Raw genomic sequence first — 21,703 nt, forward strand, 5'->3', positions numbered from 1 at the left:
TAACGGTGACCCAAGAAATAGAGAGGGCGACAATGAGGGCTGCCAACCAGATTTGAACTGAATTATAAACTGGAAAGCGAAGGCAGCTATTTGGCTAAAATCCAGAAGCCTTGAATATGAATCTCCCCCCAATGGTGTAACAAAGGCACCCCGCAGCCCCCACGATGCAGGGCTCCCCAAGCTCCTGTGTTGACTGAGAGGGCCCCCTCCAGATGCAACGTAACTCCGCCTGATGAACCTCCGCGTTGCTGGGGGAAATCCTCATTGCTGTGACCAATCCGAGCGCGGCTTGGAAATGACGATCCCGGGCCGGTGGTGGTGAATACTGGCAGGGTGTTTTCAAGGCTCCTTCTCAAAGCGGCGAACCCGGCCTCGGGCGCACAACGCAGCCCGAGGTGTGGCGGTGGAGTCAATGCCCACACAGCGCTCAGGGGCAAAGCAGGCGCTACAAAGTTCCTCAGCGGTGCTTTAATCCGCACACACAGAGCGCGAGGGACTCGATCCTGGGGCAGATCACGTTTGAGGCAGAGCAGGCCTCATGACCTTACACCCCAGCTGTGTGCCGATGAGCACACCGAGACAGATTCTCACAGGGGGGCAGCGCTACAAAGGCACAGCGCAGAGACCCACACAGCAGCTGGAAGGGTGGGTGCTGGAGAACTTTTGTATCTCTGACTTCCCAGCTCTTCTTAGGCCCTTGGAGACAGGAAGGCTTCAGAGGGGCAAAGCACACAGCACAGCTCCTCTTCAAGTTAGGGGGGCACAGCACACAGCAGACAGTCCCTCCCTCAGCAATCACAGCAACTGTAGGTAAACATGTCACACAGCATTCCCCATGTTATCTTATGGGCAAGATAGCCTTTCAATAGTGAAAAACGAAATTGGCAGTATTTCACTATCCAGACATATTACCCACACTAGTAACACCAAACTAAAACCGGGACGTCTGCTCACCCTATCTTTGACCTTTGAGGCCCGAAAAGAGCCCCTTAGAGCCCCCTTTCGAGGCCCCTCCCAAAAAACTGGGGGGGCTCAGCCCCCCCCCCACTTAAAGCCCTGGTCTTAGAGTATTTCCATTCGTATCCCTATGTAGAGATAACTCTAATCACTAGTATATGCAGTAGACCTTTGTACTCTCTACCATTCCTATGTGACTCTTAGAGTATATCCATTCGTATCCCTCCCTTAGGTATTTAGAGATTACTACTTGAACATTTGCAATTTTTCTTTCTGTTGGTTTCTCTTACTTGTGTGACTTTACATCTTGTACATTTGCAATTTTTTTCTGCTTGTATCTTTTATGTAACACATGTAATCCTAAATCCTTATGTTTCGCAACTGGTTCTTATGTAAAGCGCTCTGACACCTTCGGGTAAAGTTCGCGCTATATAAAATCTCATTAAATAAAATAAAATAAATTAAAAAAAACACAGGACGGAGGGGGCTGATGGGCGTTGCGCGCCTGCCTACAGTGCATATGGCCCAGGCCCCTCTGACGGCGAGGGGAACTCACGTAAAGCGCTCCAGTGCCCTATAGGCTAGAATGATCGATCTACATAAATCTCACGAATAAAGAGGAATTTCATCCGGTGCGTTCTGGGCTGGAACCCGTAGATCACATATATTGTTATTATAATTATAGCATGATGCGCACTAGAATACAGATACAAAGAAACGGATGACCTCTGATCAGGACTCGAAATTAGACCTCCTCCGGTTTTGAATTGCAGGGAAGGAGAAACTCCGCCCCTGTGTTCAGCGGGACATCAGTAAAACTCAAGAACACCGGAACTAACCATGGGGCGTGTCCAGGCAGACACTAATTAACGAGAGGCCCAGCTCAACTAGGGCAACGCCCACTCACACCTGGAGCCACGCCCACTCGCCTGGAGCCACGCCTTTTCAGCTGTACACACTCCCGTTTACAGATGTTCACACGCCATACTGTCTTGCTGCAGGCTCGCCCAGTTACACATGTGGACACGCCCCTTCACAGAAACCGCGCCCAGTTTGTCTGCAGACTCCCACCTCTGTTGGATCCAGCCCTGAGACGCCCGAAGAACAGGCAAAAGACACGCCCATTTCACAGGCTGCGAGAAACGAAACTTACTTTGATATAGGAAAATGGCTGCAAACAAACAGCTCAAGGAGGAGGCCACCTGCTCCATATGCCTGGAATATTTCACAGACCCCGTGGCTGCGGACTGTGGGCATGCCTTCTGTCTGTCCTGTATCACTCGGTGCTGGGAGGGGCTGCAGACAGACTTCCCATGCCCTCAGTGCAGAGAAACCTCTAAGAACAAAATATTAAGGCCCAACAGACAGCTGGGAAACATAGCGGAGCTGTTGAAACAGCTTCACACCCCGAGTGCGACCGTCCAGGGGGAGAATCTGTGCGGAGAACACGAGGAGAAGCTGAAACTGTTCTGTGAAGATGACCAGGAGCCCATCTGTCTGGTCTGTCGAGAGGCCGAGGATCACAAGCAGCACACGGTGCGCCCCATTCGAGAGGCTGCCCAGAAGTACAAGGTGAGTAAAATACAGGTGTGTGATATGGGTGGTGCACTCACCAAACTCATGTAATTGCAAAGCTTGCCCAGGATTAAAGGGTGTGTATGCCACAGATTTGGCCTTGGATAGGTTCTGATTCCGAAGCCTTTTTATTTCATTTTTGCACTATATAGTCATGGGTTCCCAATATTCCTGATTTTTTTTTCTTTGCTTTCTGGGACTTGTAGTTTTATTTTTCAATTATAAAAGCAGTATTACACTTCCCAAAATGGTAAGGGAACATCTGGATTCCCACCATGGTAATTCGATCGAAGCCTGTGCCTCTGTCGAAGCTCACTCTTCCTCTGAAAGACAGTTGCACAACCCTGTGATGTTTGTAAGTAGGTGAAAGTAAGCAGTAGCTTTATGTGGGTCAAAACTGAAGGAGGGGGTGGTATACGCAGCATCGTGTGGAGAGAGCCAGGGGGAGATTTCCACATATTTTTTTACACAACTTATTTCCGGACCGGCCGCCAACTTTGGGGGTTAGCGATCCAGACTTTCTCTTACTCCCAGCCAATAAATGACTGGGAGGGACGCACACAGGGGCGTTGTGCCAAAGGCAAACCCGTCTGCGCACGTCCACGATTGGATAGCGCCAGGACCCCATCTCCTATGGCCAGATATTCAGGGAGAGAATTTATGGATTACACCAGAATGGAAAAAGCACCCACTGTCTCCCTCATGACTGGTGCTTTAGCACACACAGGTACAGGTGTTGAATGTGTAGTTTTACCTCCAAGAAAGTCAGTTGTTTGCAGCCTGCTGTTGCTGCACCTCCACCAGTGAGGCAACAAACAGGCAAATGGCCTTGAATGTGCACTCCTGTATGCTGCTCAATTCACGGTCTCTTATTAAAAACAAATATGAATTTGCAGACCTTATGTCCCAATATGATCCAGACATTACTTTTCTCACTGAGACCTGGGAAGACAGTTCCTCAGACATTAAGATCGCCGTGCAGAACGGCTTTCATATTGAAAGGCTAGATAGAACAGGCAAGAGTGGTGGGGGGTTAGCGATTGTCTATCGCAACTCAATTCACCTGGTTTTAGGAACACTGCATTAACATTGCTAATCTTGTTTCTTGATGGTAGACAGCAGTGGGTAGAGATGGGAGATGCAAGGTCTAGACCTTTCTCCCTTCCCTGTGTGGTACCTCGGGCCTCTGCGCTTAGCCCCACCCTATTCAATGTGTACATCACCCCTCTAGTCCATCTTATTCATAGTTTTGGCCTGTCCATATTCGCCTATGCGGATGACACACAGATAGTGGTATCTATTTTGTCACAGGTGGAAAAAGATGCAAACAATTTATTCCTGCAGATGCATGGCCCAGGTTGCAGGCTGGAAGAAAAGACATTTTCTTCAGCTAAACTTGAACAAAACAGAGGTTCTGCTTTTTGGAAAGGAGACCTCCTTTTGGGATGCATCCTGGTGGCCCTCGGAGCTGGGCGCTCTATTAAAGCCAATGCAGAAGGCAATAAACGTAAGTCATTTTCGACACCAAATTATTTTCTTTGCCCAAATTAATGCAGTGACCTCAGCAGATTTTGTATACTGAGGGTTCTCAAATTCTTCCGTTCATTCAGTTTGAGGTACACAAAACGGTGATGATGGCGCTCATCTTCTCGAAGTTGGACTACTGAAATGCCCTCTATTTAGGTACCTCCAAACACTTTATATAAACACTACATTCCCTGCAGAACGCTGTAGCAAGAACTCTACTGAAGGTCCCCAAGTTAAAAGCAATCTCTCATTTAATGTATGGCCTTCATTGGTTGCCGGTGAAGAAGAGGATCTCCTTAAAGGCTCTGTGTGTAATTCACAAGGCCCTATATAGAGAGGAGATCCATTTTTTTCAGGATCGGTTCTCCTGGTACATTCCCAGCAGGAACCTCAGATCGAGCTCTGCACGAATGGTCATGGTCCCAAGAATTAGCAGAGCAAAATGTGGCAGAAGAACGCTCGTGTACTGTGGAGGGAAGCTATGGAATTCCCTGCCTCTTGCACTTAGCTCACAATTCATCTTGCAGCAATTAAAACTCCATCAAACAGTTGGACACCTGGCTATTTTCACAAAAAGTCACTGAACGATGCCAAAGGTATCCCCTTAGGTTGATGGCCGTCTTGGTTTTGATCCGTCTAGCGCTAAGATACCTCCGGGTATTGTACGCTCTATAAAATTATTTCATTCATTCATTCATGCTAGGGCTGGGGCTGGTAAAGGGGGAATGTGCCTGGCAAAATATTTGTTCATGATTTGTCACTATTCATGGGCCATATTCTGCTCCTCCTGTACCATCTGTATTCACCCTGGGTTTGTATTCAGGAACTGGGGACTTTGTGGTCGTGGGTGGCTTAATGTTCAGAGCATCTGACTTTGGAACTAGTGAACCACGCTCTCCTCAACCTCGTTCCACTCAATGTGGTACAGCAGGTCACACAACCAACACCCTCCAAACGTCAACACTCTTCTAAACCTCACCAACAATCTAGGACTATCCACTCATACCCCTGGATTGGCCCAACCACGTAGCCAACCCTATCCCCTTGCCCAGCATCATACCACAAACAAAGGTCAAAGACTTCTCCTTAGACAACTTAATGATTGAACCCATCTTTCAACCCCATCAACTCCATATACCCTTCTAAACAGTTTTAACACATTTTTGGAAACTTGTAAAAATCCACAACCAAATAAAACATGCAAGCCAAAGCTTTCAGCACCCTGGTACTCTAAAGTCCTTGCTGACAGTAAATGATACATCCACAGACAGGAAAGATAATGGAAGGAAAACAGAACTCCTGATGACCTCATGACACTGAAGTCCCTCCACATAACACTTAAAACACCTCATCAGACAAAGCAAAGTATTTTACCAACACGATCAATCAACCCACTAACTGAAGTAGAACACGTTTCAAGACAGTGAAGCACTGCACCAACCTCCTGCTGAATCAACCTATTCCTCACTCCAGGTAAAAGTGCAACCTTTTCTTCAGTGGAAAAATGCAAAAGATCCAAGCGACCATTAAACAAAACCATGCTTGCTTCATCTCTGAAGCCCACCCCTTCCTTTACAATTCTAAAATGGTCATCCTTCAAAACTCATCTCTTTCAGATCTCACCAACATACTCAACTCGCATTAAGCCTGTTCTCACGAAGAAGATTCTTTACCCTGGCCCTTCACCAAAGCTCTCTAGGGACACTTTCTCACCCCAACTCTCGATTGTCAATCCCTCCCTCACTCGAGGCATCTTCACAGAAGCTCCCAAGACAGGCCAGATCCTCCCACTCCTAAAAAAGCTTATATTAGACCCTGATGACCACGCCAACTACTTGCCCATCACCCACCTACCGTTCATTGGTAACATCATTGTAAAAAAGCCAGGATCACATTAATGCTAATCATCTCCTGCATAAATCCCGTTCTGGCTTCAGGTGACACTGCAGCACGGACACCGCTACCTGGCATATCGTAGATGTTGCCCTCCTGGCCATGGATGAAGGTGAGCCCACAGTTTAATATTGCTGGACCTCTCAGCTGCCTTCGACACAGTTGACCTTCCCATCCTCATATGCTCCCTGGAGTTCAGAATCTGATGTACTGCCAGTGTCCTCCAATGGTTCTCCTCCCACCTTTCCAACCAACACTTGTTTGTTCACATGGGCAACCCCAGGTCCAAAAAGATCATTGTCACCTGCAGAGTCCCCCATGGTTCCATGATGTCCCGTAATATTCAACCTCTTCATGGAGCTGTTTGGTCCTTTATTCACAGATAACCGCATCACGATTCACCAATATGCTGATGATACACAGCTGTAGTTGAAAGACTCCTCTGCTTCAGACACCCAACTCCTCAGACACCGCCTGCCATTCATCCAGTTACAGATATCCAGCTCCTCCATGAAGCTTCCCCCAGTCAAGACTGACTTCCTTTTGTTCCCCAAAAACCACAAATAAGAAACATTACAAACCTTGCTTGATTCCTTGAACTACCTCTGAACCCCAACTTTTACTGAGACTATCAATGCCAACCTCACCCTCAAGAAAAACATTTAAAAAAACAAAGGAGGTCTGGTACCAGCTATCTCTTCTAAATAAAATTAGGCCATTTACTCCAGAAAACAACTTCAGAAGAACTCTCCAATCCTTTGTACTTATGCGTCAGGATGTTGGTAACACCCTACTCCATGACCTCCCAGCCTTCACACTGGCACCAATTGAGGGAACCCTACACGCTGTAACACATGCTTGAAGTAACATGATCACATCACCCCCATTGTGATGAAATTCCATTGGCTCCTCTTATTGGCCCGCACGAGCTTCAGAACCATTTGCATCAATTACAAAGCCTCCCTTCTCATCCTGCAGACAAGCTCACCATCTCAGGTGGTCCATTGCACTCCTGCAGCCAGGATACCATCAGACTAAGAAGTGTAAAAAAGAAAAAAAAACAAGGACACAGGCCTTTTTCATTTATGCTCTCAGTATTGGGAACTCTACCCCAATATCTATCACTACCTCTTCCATGTTGCTCCAGTTCAGCAAAAATGTTAAGCAACACTTCTTTAAAGGACACTACAAATTAGTGCATTAACCATCCACTACCCAGTTTCCTCTCCTATCACTCGCTGACTTTATGCTTGTCTGTGATCCTGTAGAGCTCTCTCTGCTAGGTTTGTGCTATTGAAATATCACATACATACATACCTACACAGATATATACAGGCATGCATACATACCTGCAAACATACCTAAGAAAATGGCATTGCACTACCCAGAAGCAAATGGAAGGGTTGAAAGAGTGAACAATGTGGTAAAAGTAGGATTGCAATTGGCAAAAGGCAATGGGAGAGATTGGGTAGAGTTATAGAAGAGAATGGATGCAAATAGAGATCCTTGCATACTGTCCTGGGAAGAATACATTTTGGGCTATTCAAAGGGAGGAAACTAAACTCATTTGTGAGTCCAGAGTGGGTGAAGAAAAGAATGTTGAAAAATGCCACCAAAGTTGAAAAGTGGGTAAAGAGAAAGTAAGATTTGATAATGAAAGGAACATTTTTACTAGAAGAAATCAAAAGGGATTACAAAAAATAAGTGTGAGGGGTGTAATGAAGATATGCATTGGTGCGAAATGAGAAAAGGCCTAAGTTCTGTAACCCATTAAAGTGATAAAGTTGGTCACTTATTGCAGTTACAATAAAGGATTCATATGTATACATTTTGAGTGGAGTTGTTAAAGCGAGTGACAAAGTTATGGAGAATCAGAGACTATGTAAAGAGATGGGTTAAGGAATAACAAAAGAACTGAGAAAGAGGACAGAGAGAAACCTAAAAAGCATGCAGGCTGTGTGATGATTTAAATGTACAAGGAAGACGCAGGAGACAAATGTTCATTGTTATCTGTAAATAGGAATGTTGTTTGCCTTCTAGAATATGTTTTGGAAAATAGTAGGCTCCTATTTCGCTTCTTGGAAAAGTTTAGACTTGCCCAAACCTGTAAAATCCTCAAAGAGGGAAGTGTGTGGTATCCTTGAAGCTGTAATGTATGTAGCTGAACATTCCATAGGGTGTGGAGATGGAGATACAGGATAAGGTGCGTATCCAGAGAGTGAGTGAGCAGTTAAGGAGCAACCTGGTGGATGAGCTGCATACTGAAGAATACCGTTTGGGAATAAAGGCATGGCCTCCTTTATCAATCTATTTGTTAATTTTTTTAAAGATAAATCCTCTTCAATTTAATTAATATTTTTGGTGAGTATGTTTCTTGAGTGCTTCTTGCTGTATCTGGTAGTTGTACAGCAGAAACAGAGCTAAAAGCACAATGTACAGTGTGAAAAGCGTAGATGCCTTCAACTTGATTGGAGTGGTAGCTGGTGTCTTGCTACTGCATCTGGGTGCAGAGATAATGAAGGGAGGTTGCCTATTTATTTATTTATTTTAGCATTTTCTTCATCTTCAACCTGATATTGTCATGACCGAGGTTGTGCTGAGAGATGTTGAGCTTGCCAGCCAGATATGCAATGCCTAGTGTTGTGGTCATATTTTTTCATGCCCTTCATAAGGGGTATTGTTGTATTTTGGATACCTTTAAGGTGGGTCCAGTGTGGATCTGGAAGACCGTTTATTAGGACATTGTCACTGCCCAGATGAGCAAATGTGAGGGCTTGAAGAGCAGTTATGAAGTCCCTGTCTAGGAGGGATTGTTTCACTTTATTCAGTAGAGACATGGTATCAGACAGTCTTTTCTTGGTGATATGTTCCTTGAGGATGAGATCAGTGCTAAATGCGCATCGGAGTGGCTTGCCATTGGGTGAAATGTTTGGGTTCTAATCCTTGCAGGTCTGTGTCATTCAGCCGGGTTTGTACTGGTTCTTGCTTTCTGCTCTTGGCATATAACAGGATCTCTGTCTTGGTGGGGTTGAGTTTCAGGTAGCTGCTGATCATCCGGTCTTGATAAGGTGCAGGCAGCGTTTCAGGCGTTACATGTCTGCCGCAGATGAGACTCTTGTATGTATTGAGGAAGATTTCTAAGAAGGACAAAGAGAAAAGAACGTGTGGAGAGGTAGAAGAATACGAAGTGTCTATGTGGCGTCACATTAATATAACGGCGATGTGCACCTTTGAAGCCTAAAGAAGAGTGTGTCTAAGCAGAAACTTGACATAATGACCTAAGAGTACATTGTGGACTGTATTTATCTCAATGAATGCAGTCTGTGGCATCATAGGGCAGCTACAAAGAAGAAATATTCATGCTTGCTTGGAGTAATTTAGCTAAATATTGTTATGCAGAATAGATGTTGGATAAGATTAACACATGGACTGTTTTTCAGAAAACACTTCATGGCCACGTGGAACGACTGAAAAAGGAGCTGGAGAACCTGCAGATCTGGGCAGCTGAAGAAAGCAGGACCGCATCCAAGGTGGAGGTGAGTGGTTTCCTGATTGTATTTGTAGATAGATGAGAGTGGGGGAGGGGCTCTGATTTAAATAAAGCTGAGAGACAAGGCAGTACTTCTGACTGTCAGAATTGGAGATAGGAGATATGGTGGGAATTCATGACAGACCTTGTGGTAGGAGAGATAAGTGCTCACCAGACAGGGGCAGAGAAAGACCTGAAAATATAGAAAGACCAGGGAAACCTACCATTCCATTTAGATGGTAAGCCAAGGCTGATGGTGTTGTGTAGTTCCCACTAATCTGTAGGATCTGCGCGTTTGTGGACAAGATAAACTTTAGGTGAGGTACCTAGACTGATTCTAGGCAGCCCGCAGTATATGTTGGTATAGAGCCCAGCTGTCTCACAGTGGCACCATAAGCCACCCTAACCCAAACCGGGAGTGAATGGTTTCTCGCAACCACTGAACATGACAACCCTGATTCCCCAGGTAACAGATCTGGAACGCTTTCGCTCAGGGGCTCGTGCTCTCTTGTTCTCAGACAAATATACAAATAATACACAAGGGGACGTTCTTCAATATATTTATTGAAGTAAAGTTATTCTTGTATAGAATGCATGTGCTGCGATAATCAGTAGACGGAAGTATAGAAAGGTGATTACAAGCACCAGAATAGTAAATAGCAGATACAGTTCCACCATGGTGCTAAAAACAGTGTCTATATGCAGGCATATAAAAACAAGGTAGTAATAAGGCGTACTCCTACTATGCAATCTCTATTCTATGTATGTCTAGAGTGTATGTTGGTGTATAGCCAAGAATTCCCCCCCCCCATAGGATGATCAAACCCCATTAACAAGCGGGGAAGAATGAAGGACCCTGTTGTAGTGATGCCAAGAAAGGTAAGAGGCGTCACGTAGTTTAACCACAGAGATTTATTGAAGTTAACATATACACTGCGACCTCAGCCACAGCCTCCGCTTGTCAGCTTTCACACACTCTCCTTCCCGGCGCTCGCCTTGGAACGCTGGTCGCGGTGACATTCCAAGTGATGTCACCGCGAGCAGCTCCATTACAAGCGGAGCCGCCGGGGGGCATTTTGATGGGAGATACCACACCTGTCTTGGTCACAAACTGGAAACCCCTTACAGAGATGTTAGGCAGCTGCTTGGTGAAGCCTCAGTAGGCAGGAACCCCTCGATGTCAGCAAAAGTGTCTCCTCTGGCTAACCCCCTGAAATGGTACTTTATTTAGAATAAAAAACATCCGTGTGATGTATATGCAGGTTAGCATTTATGTGGATATGCTGATGCTCCTATCCGCCTCGTGGTTGAAGATGGAAAGCCATTTGAACAGCGTGCATAAAGGCCTCGTGCTTACTGTTCTAGGCATCATGATAATGTTGTGTGAAGCCAGATGTATAAGAAAACAGTTTCAGAGGAACTAATACAACATTGTCACACACGCAAATTTTTGCAAAAGGTTACCGTAAATGTTATTGTGCAGAGAGAAGACGATGTAAGAAAAATGTGCAGCATTGCTACTTGGGCCTAACTCGAGCACATAACAATGGAAATGACCATTTCGACTGCATGGAGAAGACCATCACTTTGTTGTTCAGTGCCACAATTCTACCAATCTGGTTAATGTAACTGACTTTCAACTAGTCAATTGCCTGGCAGTAAAACAAGTCTCATAGGGCAGCCACTAGAACCGCTAAGTCGGTCCAAGAGGAGGGACAACAGACTGTAGAAGTAAACCAGCATTGGCGAAACCAATTGATCGCATCTATATGAGAGCTATTGGCTTTGCCAATGTCTTTTAGCCTCTTTGTACAGAAGGTTGACTACTTTTCTGCATGGCTAAAAGTTGGCGGTGTGACATAGAGAAGAGTGGCAGAGTGAAGTAGAGTAGAGTAGCATGGAATTGCGTAGAATGGAGAGGAGTTGAGAGGAGTGGCGTAGGATGGAGTGGTGGACGAAAAAGTGGATTAGAGTTGAGTGGTGTAAGTGGTGGAGTGGCATAAAGTAGGATGGCGTAAAGTAGAATGGCATAGAGTATAGCGGCATGGAGTGGATTGGGTGGAGAAGACCGGCATAGAGTACAGTAATGTATAGCAGAGCAGTGTAGATTAGAGGGGAGTACAGTGGCGTAGAGTAGTGTGCCATAGACAAGTGGGAATCTGAAATCAATCGCAACAGTACAATGTAATGGCACCAGAGCACAGTGCTTATTGCCAGCACTTGCTTCTCCTCCAGTTGTACAAGTGTTATTGTTCTTTTATGTGTTCCTCTTTCACCGGCTCCATGTTATATAAAGCCTTTGGTTGCAATTAACTGTGGTGACTAAAGCAAGAAACATTCAGCTTTAAGGTGTCTTTGTTGTCAAAGGGGCAATAACTGGGAAAGCAGGAACATTGGCCTGGGGAACAGGGAGGCCTTTCATTAAAGGCAATTGCTACAAATAAAACTGAACATGAGGCTTTTATATACAAGAAAGAGCCACTAGTGTCAATTTAATATGACTGCAGTTTCTCTAGTCTGATAATTCATAGCAACGTGACGTCATTTTGTCATCCACTTACCAACTTAACGGTCTGTAGTGTTCAACATTGCAATGCACTGAAAGGCCCTGGCTCAAAACTACTAAAAAGACAGGCAGCGAGTGGAAGGACAGTGGCCAGTAGCCATTGGCCAGTGACCTGAAGCTGTACTTGGTCCAAGCTCCGTGCCACTGCGCGGACAGGCAAAGCAGAGCAACAAGACGTGCAAAGTAGATGTGCTAACCACTCAGAAGCATGTAAATTAGAGTGAAGTTGGAATCAACCAATGGTAAGTTCAGGTAAACGTTGGGTGGATTCTAAGCCCATTTTTAAGATATTCTTTTTTTAGTACAAGAGATTTCACAAGCAGACAAAACCTACAAATAGAGCATTGTTTACAGTTTATATGTGAGAGAGGAGGCAGTAACACCACATATCTGACTTGTGGGTAATGACCTTCAGAAACATTGTGTTATATTAGGTGAAAAGTGCAGCCCTAAAAAGAGTGCAAAATCCCGAAAATTGTTTTTTGCGACCACAGAACAGCACTGACCATCGCTAAAGGAAGAACCAGATTCGAGTCTCGCCTCAGCATCCCGTGATCCTGGGCATATCACTTAATCTCTCATACTACAAAAAAGTAATGTGAACTGTGCTCTTGTAAGGAGCTCCAATACCTTCAGGTCCGGTTGTGGTCCGGCTATATAAAAATGGCAAAAAAGGAAAAATAGTCCCTCAATCACAGCGTGAGCAGCTGATCGACACTAATTGGGTAAATCGATGTGTACTTGGTCCATGCTCCACACAAGGAAATGAATTGAGGCAGGAAGTGACGCCTCTCACACGCTGTCGAATTAGAATCAGCAAACAAGAGTGATATGATCCTATCGAATGGTAAGTAATGGGTGGGCTAAAAGCCTCTTTTTAGAATTTTTTCTTTTTAGATTCAATAGATTGTCTCCATAGCAACAGTGCATGTATGCTGCCTGCAGGTCCGATCTTAAAAACTGCAAAGATGGCTGAAGTCACCTGGAAACTCTCAGGACGTCTTTCAGTAACCAAGGGTATACTGTGCCACGGAGTGCACATCTCGGTACTGGTAGAAGCACATTGGTACAAGAAAAACATGGATACTGGTGTCCAGGTCACCTTTCTTTACGAGCCACTTTACAAGACATGTTGCTGACATCTGCAGATAGGTGTGCGCGGTATATCTTTGCAGAGGTATTTTGTTCATACATGGGATGTTAATCTGTTTAACCTTCTGTGATGGGAGTTCACTGGGGCTAAACAACAACTTACCACACTAGCCCATGTCCATTGCTCTTGCCAGCTGTAGCTGCCCAGCATTAAAGGATTAATGGATGGTTCCACTCTTGGAAAAGTATGTCACTGCATAGTTAAGAGCCTCCTGTATGTGTGTGTAATTGTATAGACTTTAGTTTGCCTTTTCTAGCTTTTTATTTTGCAAATGTTTTTTTAAAAGTAAATCCACGACTGATGGGTTTTAAAGGCCTACAGTCTATATTACCAGTAAATCAGTTCTACTCTTTGTGCTGGGATATGGGTCAAATAATGAGGGATAGAGAGTTGCATTGTTTGCGAGTTGTTGCTCACGTTTATTGTATATGGCTTTGACTGTGTTCTGCATCACAAAGAAATGGTTAGGTATATCATTCTATGTGTATGTTTGTGGTAAGCACACACCACTGTTTGTGTCAGATGGAGACAGTGTGATTACAGTTGGGTGTGGCATACAAATACAAAAATGATGTGCTTTGTTTTGTTGTTTTTAATGAAGGGAAACTTCAAGAACCAGGTGGAGGTGATCCGTAGTACATTTGAGCTTCTGAAAAAGTTTCTGGACAAGGAAGAGCAGCAACTTATAAGTAAACTGGAAAACGAGCATAAAGAAAATATGAAGAATATTCAAGAGAAACTGTGTGAACTGGAGAAGCAGCAATCCACCCACCGGGACCTGATCACAGAGATAGAGGGAAAGTGTCTGCAGCAGGATGTGGAGCTACTGAAGGTGAGAGTTAAACATCTAAGGAAGTAGAAGAGTAGAGTTCTGTTGATAGTGAAGTGTCAGCAGAAGGATCTAAGCTGCTGAAGGTGAGAGTCAACTATCTATAGAACTAGAGGGAACTACTGGAATAGATTATTTAAACTTAATTTTAGTTTTTTGTGCACCACTCAGTATTGCTGGAGATTCACATAAAATTGCATTGGGAGGGGAAGAGTTACTCAAATTAAACAGAATGCCATTCACTACCCAGGTGCCTGTTTCTAGAAGTAGTGGACGAGTAGAGTGAAGCTATTCAACAGTGAGAAGCGGTCGCTCCCCACGCTCCCTGCCTGGACATCGTAGCGCTTGGCTCTCACTGCTTGCCTGTAAAAATATTGCTGCCAGGGTATCGTAACGCTTGTTAGCATTACTCGTAAAGATCTTGTGCCTGCTATTGTCCTTGGCTCGCATTTAATTTGTGGAAGTTATTTCCCTGCTCGCATTTTTATCTGTGCTATCTGACTGTCGGCGCGCTTGCATTGCTGGACTTTAAATGAATAATTATTGCCTGATTGTGCTGGTACCACTGCCCATAGCGTCATTCATCTGTGTGCCCCAATCTCGTCCTGTTTCAGTTTTGTTTTCGCTGCCATTTTGTTTGTTGTGCCTCGTAGCCAGCCTCTCCAACCCGCTCCCGCCTCCCAGATGCTCCTCCCTCCCACTGACTGATTAGGCTCGTCCCGTTGAAAGTAGCGCTGTGACCTCTCTGACTCTGTGAGAAGCGGTCGCTCCCCACGCTCCCTGCCTGGACATCGTAGCGCTTGGCTCTCACTGCTTGCCTGTAAAAATATTGCTGCCTGGGTATCGTAGCGCTTGTTAACATTACTCGTAAAGATCTTGTGCCTGCTATTGTCCTTTGCTCGCATTTAATTTGTGGAAGTTATTTCCCTGCTCGCATTTTTATCTGTGCTATCTGACTGTCGGCGCGCTCGCATTGCTGGACTTTTAAATTAATAATTATTGCTCTGATTGTGCTGGTACCACTGCCCATAGCGTCATTCATCTGTGTGCCCCAATCTCGTCCTGTTTCAGTTTTGCTTTCACTGCCATTTTGTTTGTTGTGCCTCGTAGCCAGCCTCTCCACCCCGCTCCCGCCTCCCAGCTGCTCCTCCCTCGCTCCGCCCCCCCCTCCACTATCCACTTATGACAGATGCTTTTGCGCGCAGCGTTCACGCGCAGCGGACGCGCCCCATGCGCGCCGAAGTTGCGCCAAAGGTAAGCCCGTCTACGCCCGTCCGCGCCTGGACCGCGCCCAGCGCCAGACCTCCTGTCCCCCGCAAAATCCACTCCGCCCGCATAACGTACGACGCCGCAACCCTCTCAGCCCATAACCTCGGTCGACCACCTAACTGCTACCTAGCCGTCCCAGGACTCACCCATGGACCATTCACCTGCCACTCCTGCAAGTTCGACTGCACCAGGAGCTGCACCAAATCCACAAACTTCAAACAGAGCCCCGACACTAACCACCTGAAATGCATCCTGCTCAACACCCACTCAGTCCACAGACACGCCATCGACCTTAGGAACGTACTCAACACCACTTCGCCGGACGTCGCCTTCCTTACAGAAACCTGGATGAACGCCTCATCAGCTCCCGACATCGCCATAGCCATCCCAGACGGCTACAAGATCATCCGAAAGGACCGCACCAACCAAACAGGAGGTGGCATCGCCATCGTCCATAAGAACACCATCCGCATCACGACCAGTTCCGACGATAATCTCGCTACCGCCGAACACCTTCACTTCCAGATCCACACCGACCCCAAGACCACACTCAGAGGCACCCTCATCTACAGACCACCAGGACCCCGCACACAATTCAGCGAAGACATCGCTGACTTCATTAGCCCACACGCCCTCCCCTCCAAGGACTACATTCTACTGGGAGACCTCAACTTCCACCTGGAAAAGAAAAACGACAGCAACACCACCACTCTTCTGGCCAACCTGGCCAACCTCGGACTCGAACAACTTGTTGATACCCCCACCCACTACGCCGGGCACACGCTCGACCCAATCTTCACCTCCAGCAAGCCCATCTTTTTCAACCACACCACAGCTCTCCATTGGACGGACCACAGTTGCGTTCACTTCAACTACAAAAAGACCACGACCCACAACCTCCCACAACTAATCCCCCGAAGAAACTGGAACAAAATTACCACCGACCAGCTCTTCACATCGCTTCACCAAAACCCTCCTGCCAAATCATCGGACCCAAACCAAGCAGCCACCAACCTCACACAATGGATCTCCCACAGCGCCGACGAACTAGCACCCTTGAAAAACCATCAAATCAAGCAAGGTAGCAAAAAAGCCCCCTGGTTCAACGATGACCTTAAGAAATCCAAGAAGTTCTGTCGCACCCTCAAGAAAGCCTGGAGAAAAAACCCAACCACTGACAACCTGGCCACCTTCAAGAACGCCACCCGCAAACACCACCAACTGATCCGATCCACCAAGAAATCAGCATTCAAGGATCGACTTGACAACAACGCCCACAACAGCAAGGAACTATTCAACATCGTCAAAGAATTTACCACCCCACCGCGGGCACCAACGACATCACTCCATCCCAAAACCTCTGCGACTCCCTAGCCTCATTCTTCCACAACAAAATCGCCGACATACATAACAGCTTTGAAAACCAGTCCAGAGACCAGTCCACTCCACCCACCTCCAAACCAAACCCCCCTCTAACAACCTTTGCGCCTGGAACCCAATCACCACTTAAGACACCATCTGCCTGATGAACTCCATCCACTCAGGATCGCCAACCGACCCATGTCCCCACCACATTTTCAACAAAGCAGACTCCATTATCGCACCCCATCTCCGAGATATCATCAACTGCTCCCTCAACTCCGCTACCTTCCCGGAAAGCTGGAAACATGCCGAACTCAGCACCCTTCTGAAGAAACCCACAGCAGACCCCACTGAACTTAAGAACTACCGCCCCATCTCGCTCCTCCCATTCCCTGCCAAAGTCATTGAGAAAGCCGTCAACAGTCAGCTCGCCACCTTCCTCGAATCCAACAAATCCCTCGACCCCTCACAGTCCGGCTTCCGAGCCAAACACAGCACCAAAACGGCCCTCATCGCAGCAACAGACGACATTCGAACACTACTGGACAACGGAGAAACAGTTGCCCTCATCCTACTTGACCTCTCCGCAGCCTTCGACACAGTCTGTCATAGCACCCTCATACAACGCCTCAGCAACGTCGGAATACAAGGAAAAGCATTGGACTGGATCATCTCGTTCCTCGCCAGAAGAACCCAGAGAGTCCGCCTCCCCCCTTTTAGATCAGAAGCCACCGAAGTCATCTGCGGCGTACCAAAAGGATCTTCACTCAGTCCCACCCTCTTCAACGTATACATGAGTCCCCTCGCATCCATCGCGCGCCAACACAACCTCAACATCATCTCCTACGCAGACGACACCCAGCTGATCATCTCCCTCACCAAAGACCCAAACACCGCCAAAACCAACTTACACGAAGGAATGAAAGAAGTAGCCGAGTGGATGAAGAACAGCCGTTTAAAACTGAACTCTGACAAAACGGAAGTCCTCATCTTAGGTTTTTCCCCCTCTGCTTGTGACGACTCATGGTGGCCACCGGCCCTGGGAACTGCACCCATACCTACGGACCACGCACGTAACCTGGGCTTCATCCTGGACTCCTCCCTCTCGATGACCAGACAAGTCAACGCCGTCTCATCATCATGCTTCAACATCCTACGCATGCTCAAAATTTTTTTCCGTTGGATCCCCACTGAAACAAGAAAGACGGTCACCCACGCACTGGTCACAAGCCGACTGGATTACGGAAACACCCTTTACGCCGGAACCACAGCCAAACTACAGAAAAAACTCCAACGCATCCAAAACGCCTCAGCCAGACTCATACTTGACATCCCCCGCCAAGCTCACATTTCCGGTCACCTGAAAGACCTCCACTGGCTCCCCGTCAACAAGAGAATAACGTTCAGTCTCCTCACCCACGCACACAAAGCCCTCTACAACCTAGGACCCGAATGCCTCAACTCGCGCCTGTCCTTTTACACCCCCACCCGCCAACTACGATCGTCCAATCAAGCCCTCGCCGCAATTCCGCGCATCCATAGATCCACCATGGGAGGAAGATCCTTCTCCTACTTAGCGGCCAAAACCTGGAATTCTCTCCCCACCCACCTCCACCTTACACAGAACCACCTCTACTTCAGAAAGCAACTAAAAACTTGGATATTCGATAAGTAAAGTACCCCCCTCCCTCAAGCGCCTTGAGACCCTCTGGGTGAGTAGTGCACTATACAAATTTTGAACTTGAACTTGGATGAAAACCAATGCCTAAAATCCTTTTTTTGGGTGAAGCGTTAGGAGAGTTCCGTTGAGAAGAAGTGAGAAGTCACCTGAAGCTCATTTGAATTTGTCTGTTTTGCATCGCACTGAATACTGTAACCTACTGCATTAGTTTCCTTTGTCCTTATTTACATCAACTTATCAATGCATTTATTAAATAGCTATCATTTTATTACTTTTTTAGACTTGAATTTACCAGCACCATTCTGAAACGTTTACTGTTTTTATACTTCACTACTTAATTTTACTGGAGTAATAAACATGTAACCGGGACAGCGTATAGATTATCTGTTTCAGCTAAAAAGAAACCATTATCTATATAAGCTGATCCATGGATGTGTTTCACATTTTACAAAGGGAAGTTGCAGTTGTTTCCCTCCTTTAAAGAAAACTGTGTGTTCATGCTAGAAACACTTACTAGCAACCAGAGCTAGCCGGAAAGTCCCTTTGAGCTGCTGTCTGTGAGCTGGCTTACTATGCAAACAGTGGCAGTCACGAGCTTGCTTTAAGCTGCTGTCTCTATGGCGGTCTTCAGTGTGCCTGCATTGCATAGGGTACGCGTGTCATGCTGCTGACACTGGCAAAGACTCTGTCGGGTCAAACAATTTCTTTGTGGTATTAAACATTTGAGTACACATAACTAATGGACACACACAGAAAGAGAAACCATCTTTATTATTCAAAAACATTATATTTTACTTTATATTTTCAAATTATTCAGAAAAGGTCAAAAATTACCACAACAGACAAGAAAAGGCTGTCTGATAATTAAATTGGTGAAGCGGCGCATGTGAGCGTGATTAAAGTGACATAGTGAGTGTGGTGACAATGTAACGAAATGTGTGTATTAAACACAAGAGTGACATAATACTGTACATCTATTTACAATAAAAACTCTTTTGAAGACAAGCTCCAATTTCAAATTCAAACAAACAATAGCGCCAGTTAGGAAATTGAAGTCTGTGAATATATGCGCTAGCTAGCCTATTGGAGCATGAATGGAAAAACAACTGTCGACGTTTCGACCCTGACAAACAGCATGAATTAAGGAAGTCAAAGACGGGTCTTATTCAGGACAAGGTGGTATGTTGGACAGCCTGCAGAGAAAATTCTGAAGTAAGTGTGTGTTAATATCGTAAGGGGAACATACCATTGTATGGATTATGTACAATCCACTAACCAAATCTTTATATCGTAAGGGGAACATACCATTGTATGGATTATGTACAATCCACTAACCAAATCTTCGTCAATTGAAGGAAGCAAATGGGGTAAGCCCATGGGGTCTTAAAGTAAACATCAGGGGTGTAATCCAACTGTACGTTAATAGAGGATTGTATCAGGTATCTAGGAGTAATGGTGGGAGAATTATGTTTATGATGGTAATAGTGTCAACCCCTCCCTTGATACAAATGGACAGAGAAGGGTAGGCGGATTAAACATACCTGAATAGGAAATTAATCCAAACATTCAGAAGGTATGTAGTAAATTCAATAGGTTGTATAGCAATCAGGACAGTTGTGGCGAATTGAACTGTGAACACCAGTTGAGGAGCATCAAACTGTAAAGAAATGAAATGATTCTAAGTATGCGGTTCATGAAAGATCAGAGCTTCAAAAATAAAAAAATAAATACTAAACCAAGGAAAACGTGTACCTTGATATCCATTAGTTATTCGAGGAATCACGTTGGAAGGTGGCAGTAAATGCCATGTGAGGGATGTCTTGTGAGATGTAAGGGCATCATTATGACTCAGCATCGAGAGAAAAGCAGACCCCAATCTAAGTTTGAGAGTACAAAAAACTTGGGAATGCAGCCAAGTTGAGCAAATGGGCTCGCGTGCGCATACCTGGTGACATCTGTCCGGCTGCAGGATTCGATGATCTGTGCCGCCGCGGAGACGCTCGGGATTAAATAGAGCACTGCGCGAACGAATTGCTGTGCACACTAGCGTGCAGCAGCTCAAAGGTGCACGGGAACGGGATTGAAATGGACAAAAGACTTCCCAGTTGTAGTAGTATGGTTTTGATGAGATTTTGAAGGATACGCATCTATGTGTTGGACAAAACTGTTAAAATTACAGTGCGTGTAAATGACAACTATATCAGAGAAGTTTAGCAGCCTTTGATGGCTGCACCTGCACATTACTGGTAAAGACAGCCACATGAAACAATTTGGATGGAAAATGTCCAAAGTATTGCAAAAGTATACAATTATACATACTTATGAATAAAAGAAATTATACTGATAGTGCTGAATAATGGTTGATGTTCAAAAAAAATTATGCTGATTAATCCGTCAAGGCACACATTTATAAACATATAAAACATCACATCAATAAAATTATTGTAAATACAAAAAATGACATTTCTTACAAAGGGTATACTGACAGATCTGTCAAGGCTCATATTCGCGAAAGTGCAGAAAATCACACGTGAGGCCGCCCAGGATTGTGTTACATGCCTCTCGGGAACAGGTCTATGTCCGGGACAAGTTGCTGAGAATGAAATGTGGGAACCTTTCTGTGTGAGGTACTGACTTACAATGATGGAATATGCCCCACTTAGTGTACGAGGAGCCTGTTGTGTGTTCTCTGGGTTGTTGATAGTATCAACTCAAACGCGCTACAACTAAGATCTCTCTACCATGTGAAGGGGTATGCAGCGTTATCTGGTCCTAAGTTGGCCCATCTGTTTGTGTGTCTCCTCAATCAATCAATCAATCATCGTATTTATATAGCGCACTACTTACCCAGAGGGTCTCAAGGCGCTGGGGGAGGGGGATCTGCTACTGCTCGAACAACCAGGTCTTGAGTTGCTTCCTGAAGGCGAGGTGGTCCTGGGTCAGGCGGAGGTGGGTGGGGAGGGAGTTCCATGTCTTGGCGGCGAGGTAGGAGAAGGACCGTCCCCCTGTGGTGGCTCTACGGATGCGGGGGACGGCGGCGAGGGCGTGGCTGGTCGATCGAAGCTGGCGTTTGGGAGCCTAGAAGTTGAGGCGGCTGTTGAGGTATCCTGGGCCTTGGCTGTGTAGGGCTTTGTGTGCGTGGGTGAGGAGACGGAAGGTGATTCTCTTGTTGACCGGGAGCCAGTGCAGGTCTCTCAGGTGTCCGGAGATGTGGCTGCGACGGGGGATGTCCAGGATGAGTCGTGCTGAGGCGTTCTGGATCCGCTGGAGTCTGTTCTGGAGTTTGGCGGTGGTTCCGGCGTAGAGGGTGTTGCCATAGTCCAGACGGCTGGTGACGAGGGCCTGGGTGACCGTCTTCCTGG

The 21,703-nt window shown here is 46.0% G+C and overlaps 1 protein-coding gene across 1 annotated transcript in view; it reads left to right on the forward strand.

Moving 5' to 3' along the window:
- Positions 1-2,063: 2,063 nt before the first annotated feature.
- Positions 2,064-21,703, forward strand: part of LOC147717716 (E3 ubiquitin-protein ligase TRIM39-like) — a 227,488-nt gene continuing 207,848 nt past the window's right edge. The window contains exons 1-3 of the mRNA XM_086924502.1: positions 2,064-2,529; positions 9,393-9,488; positions 13,802-14,032. Coding sequence (XP_086780628.1) covers positions 2,125-2,529; positions 9,393-9,488; positions 13,802-14,032 — 732 coding nt within the window. The 5' untranslated portion in view covers positions 2,064-2,124. The remainder of the gene's footprint in view (positions 2,530-9,392; positions 9,489-13,801; positions 14,033-21,703) is intronic.

Source organism: Lissotriton vulgaris, chromosome 5 (genome assembly GCF_964263255.1).
Source record: "Lissotriton vulgaris chromosome 5, aLisVul1.2, whole genome shotgun sequence".
NCBI classification, from domain to species: Eukaryota; Metazoa; Chordata; class Amphibia; order Caudata; family Salamandridae; genus Lissotriton; species Lissotriton vulgaris.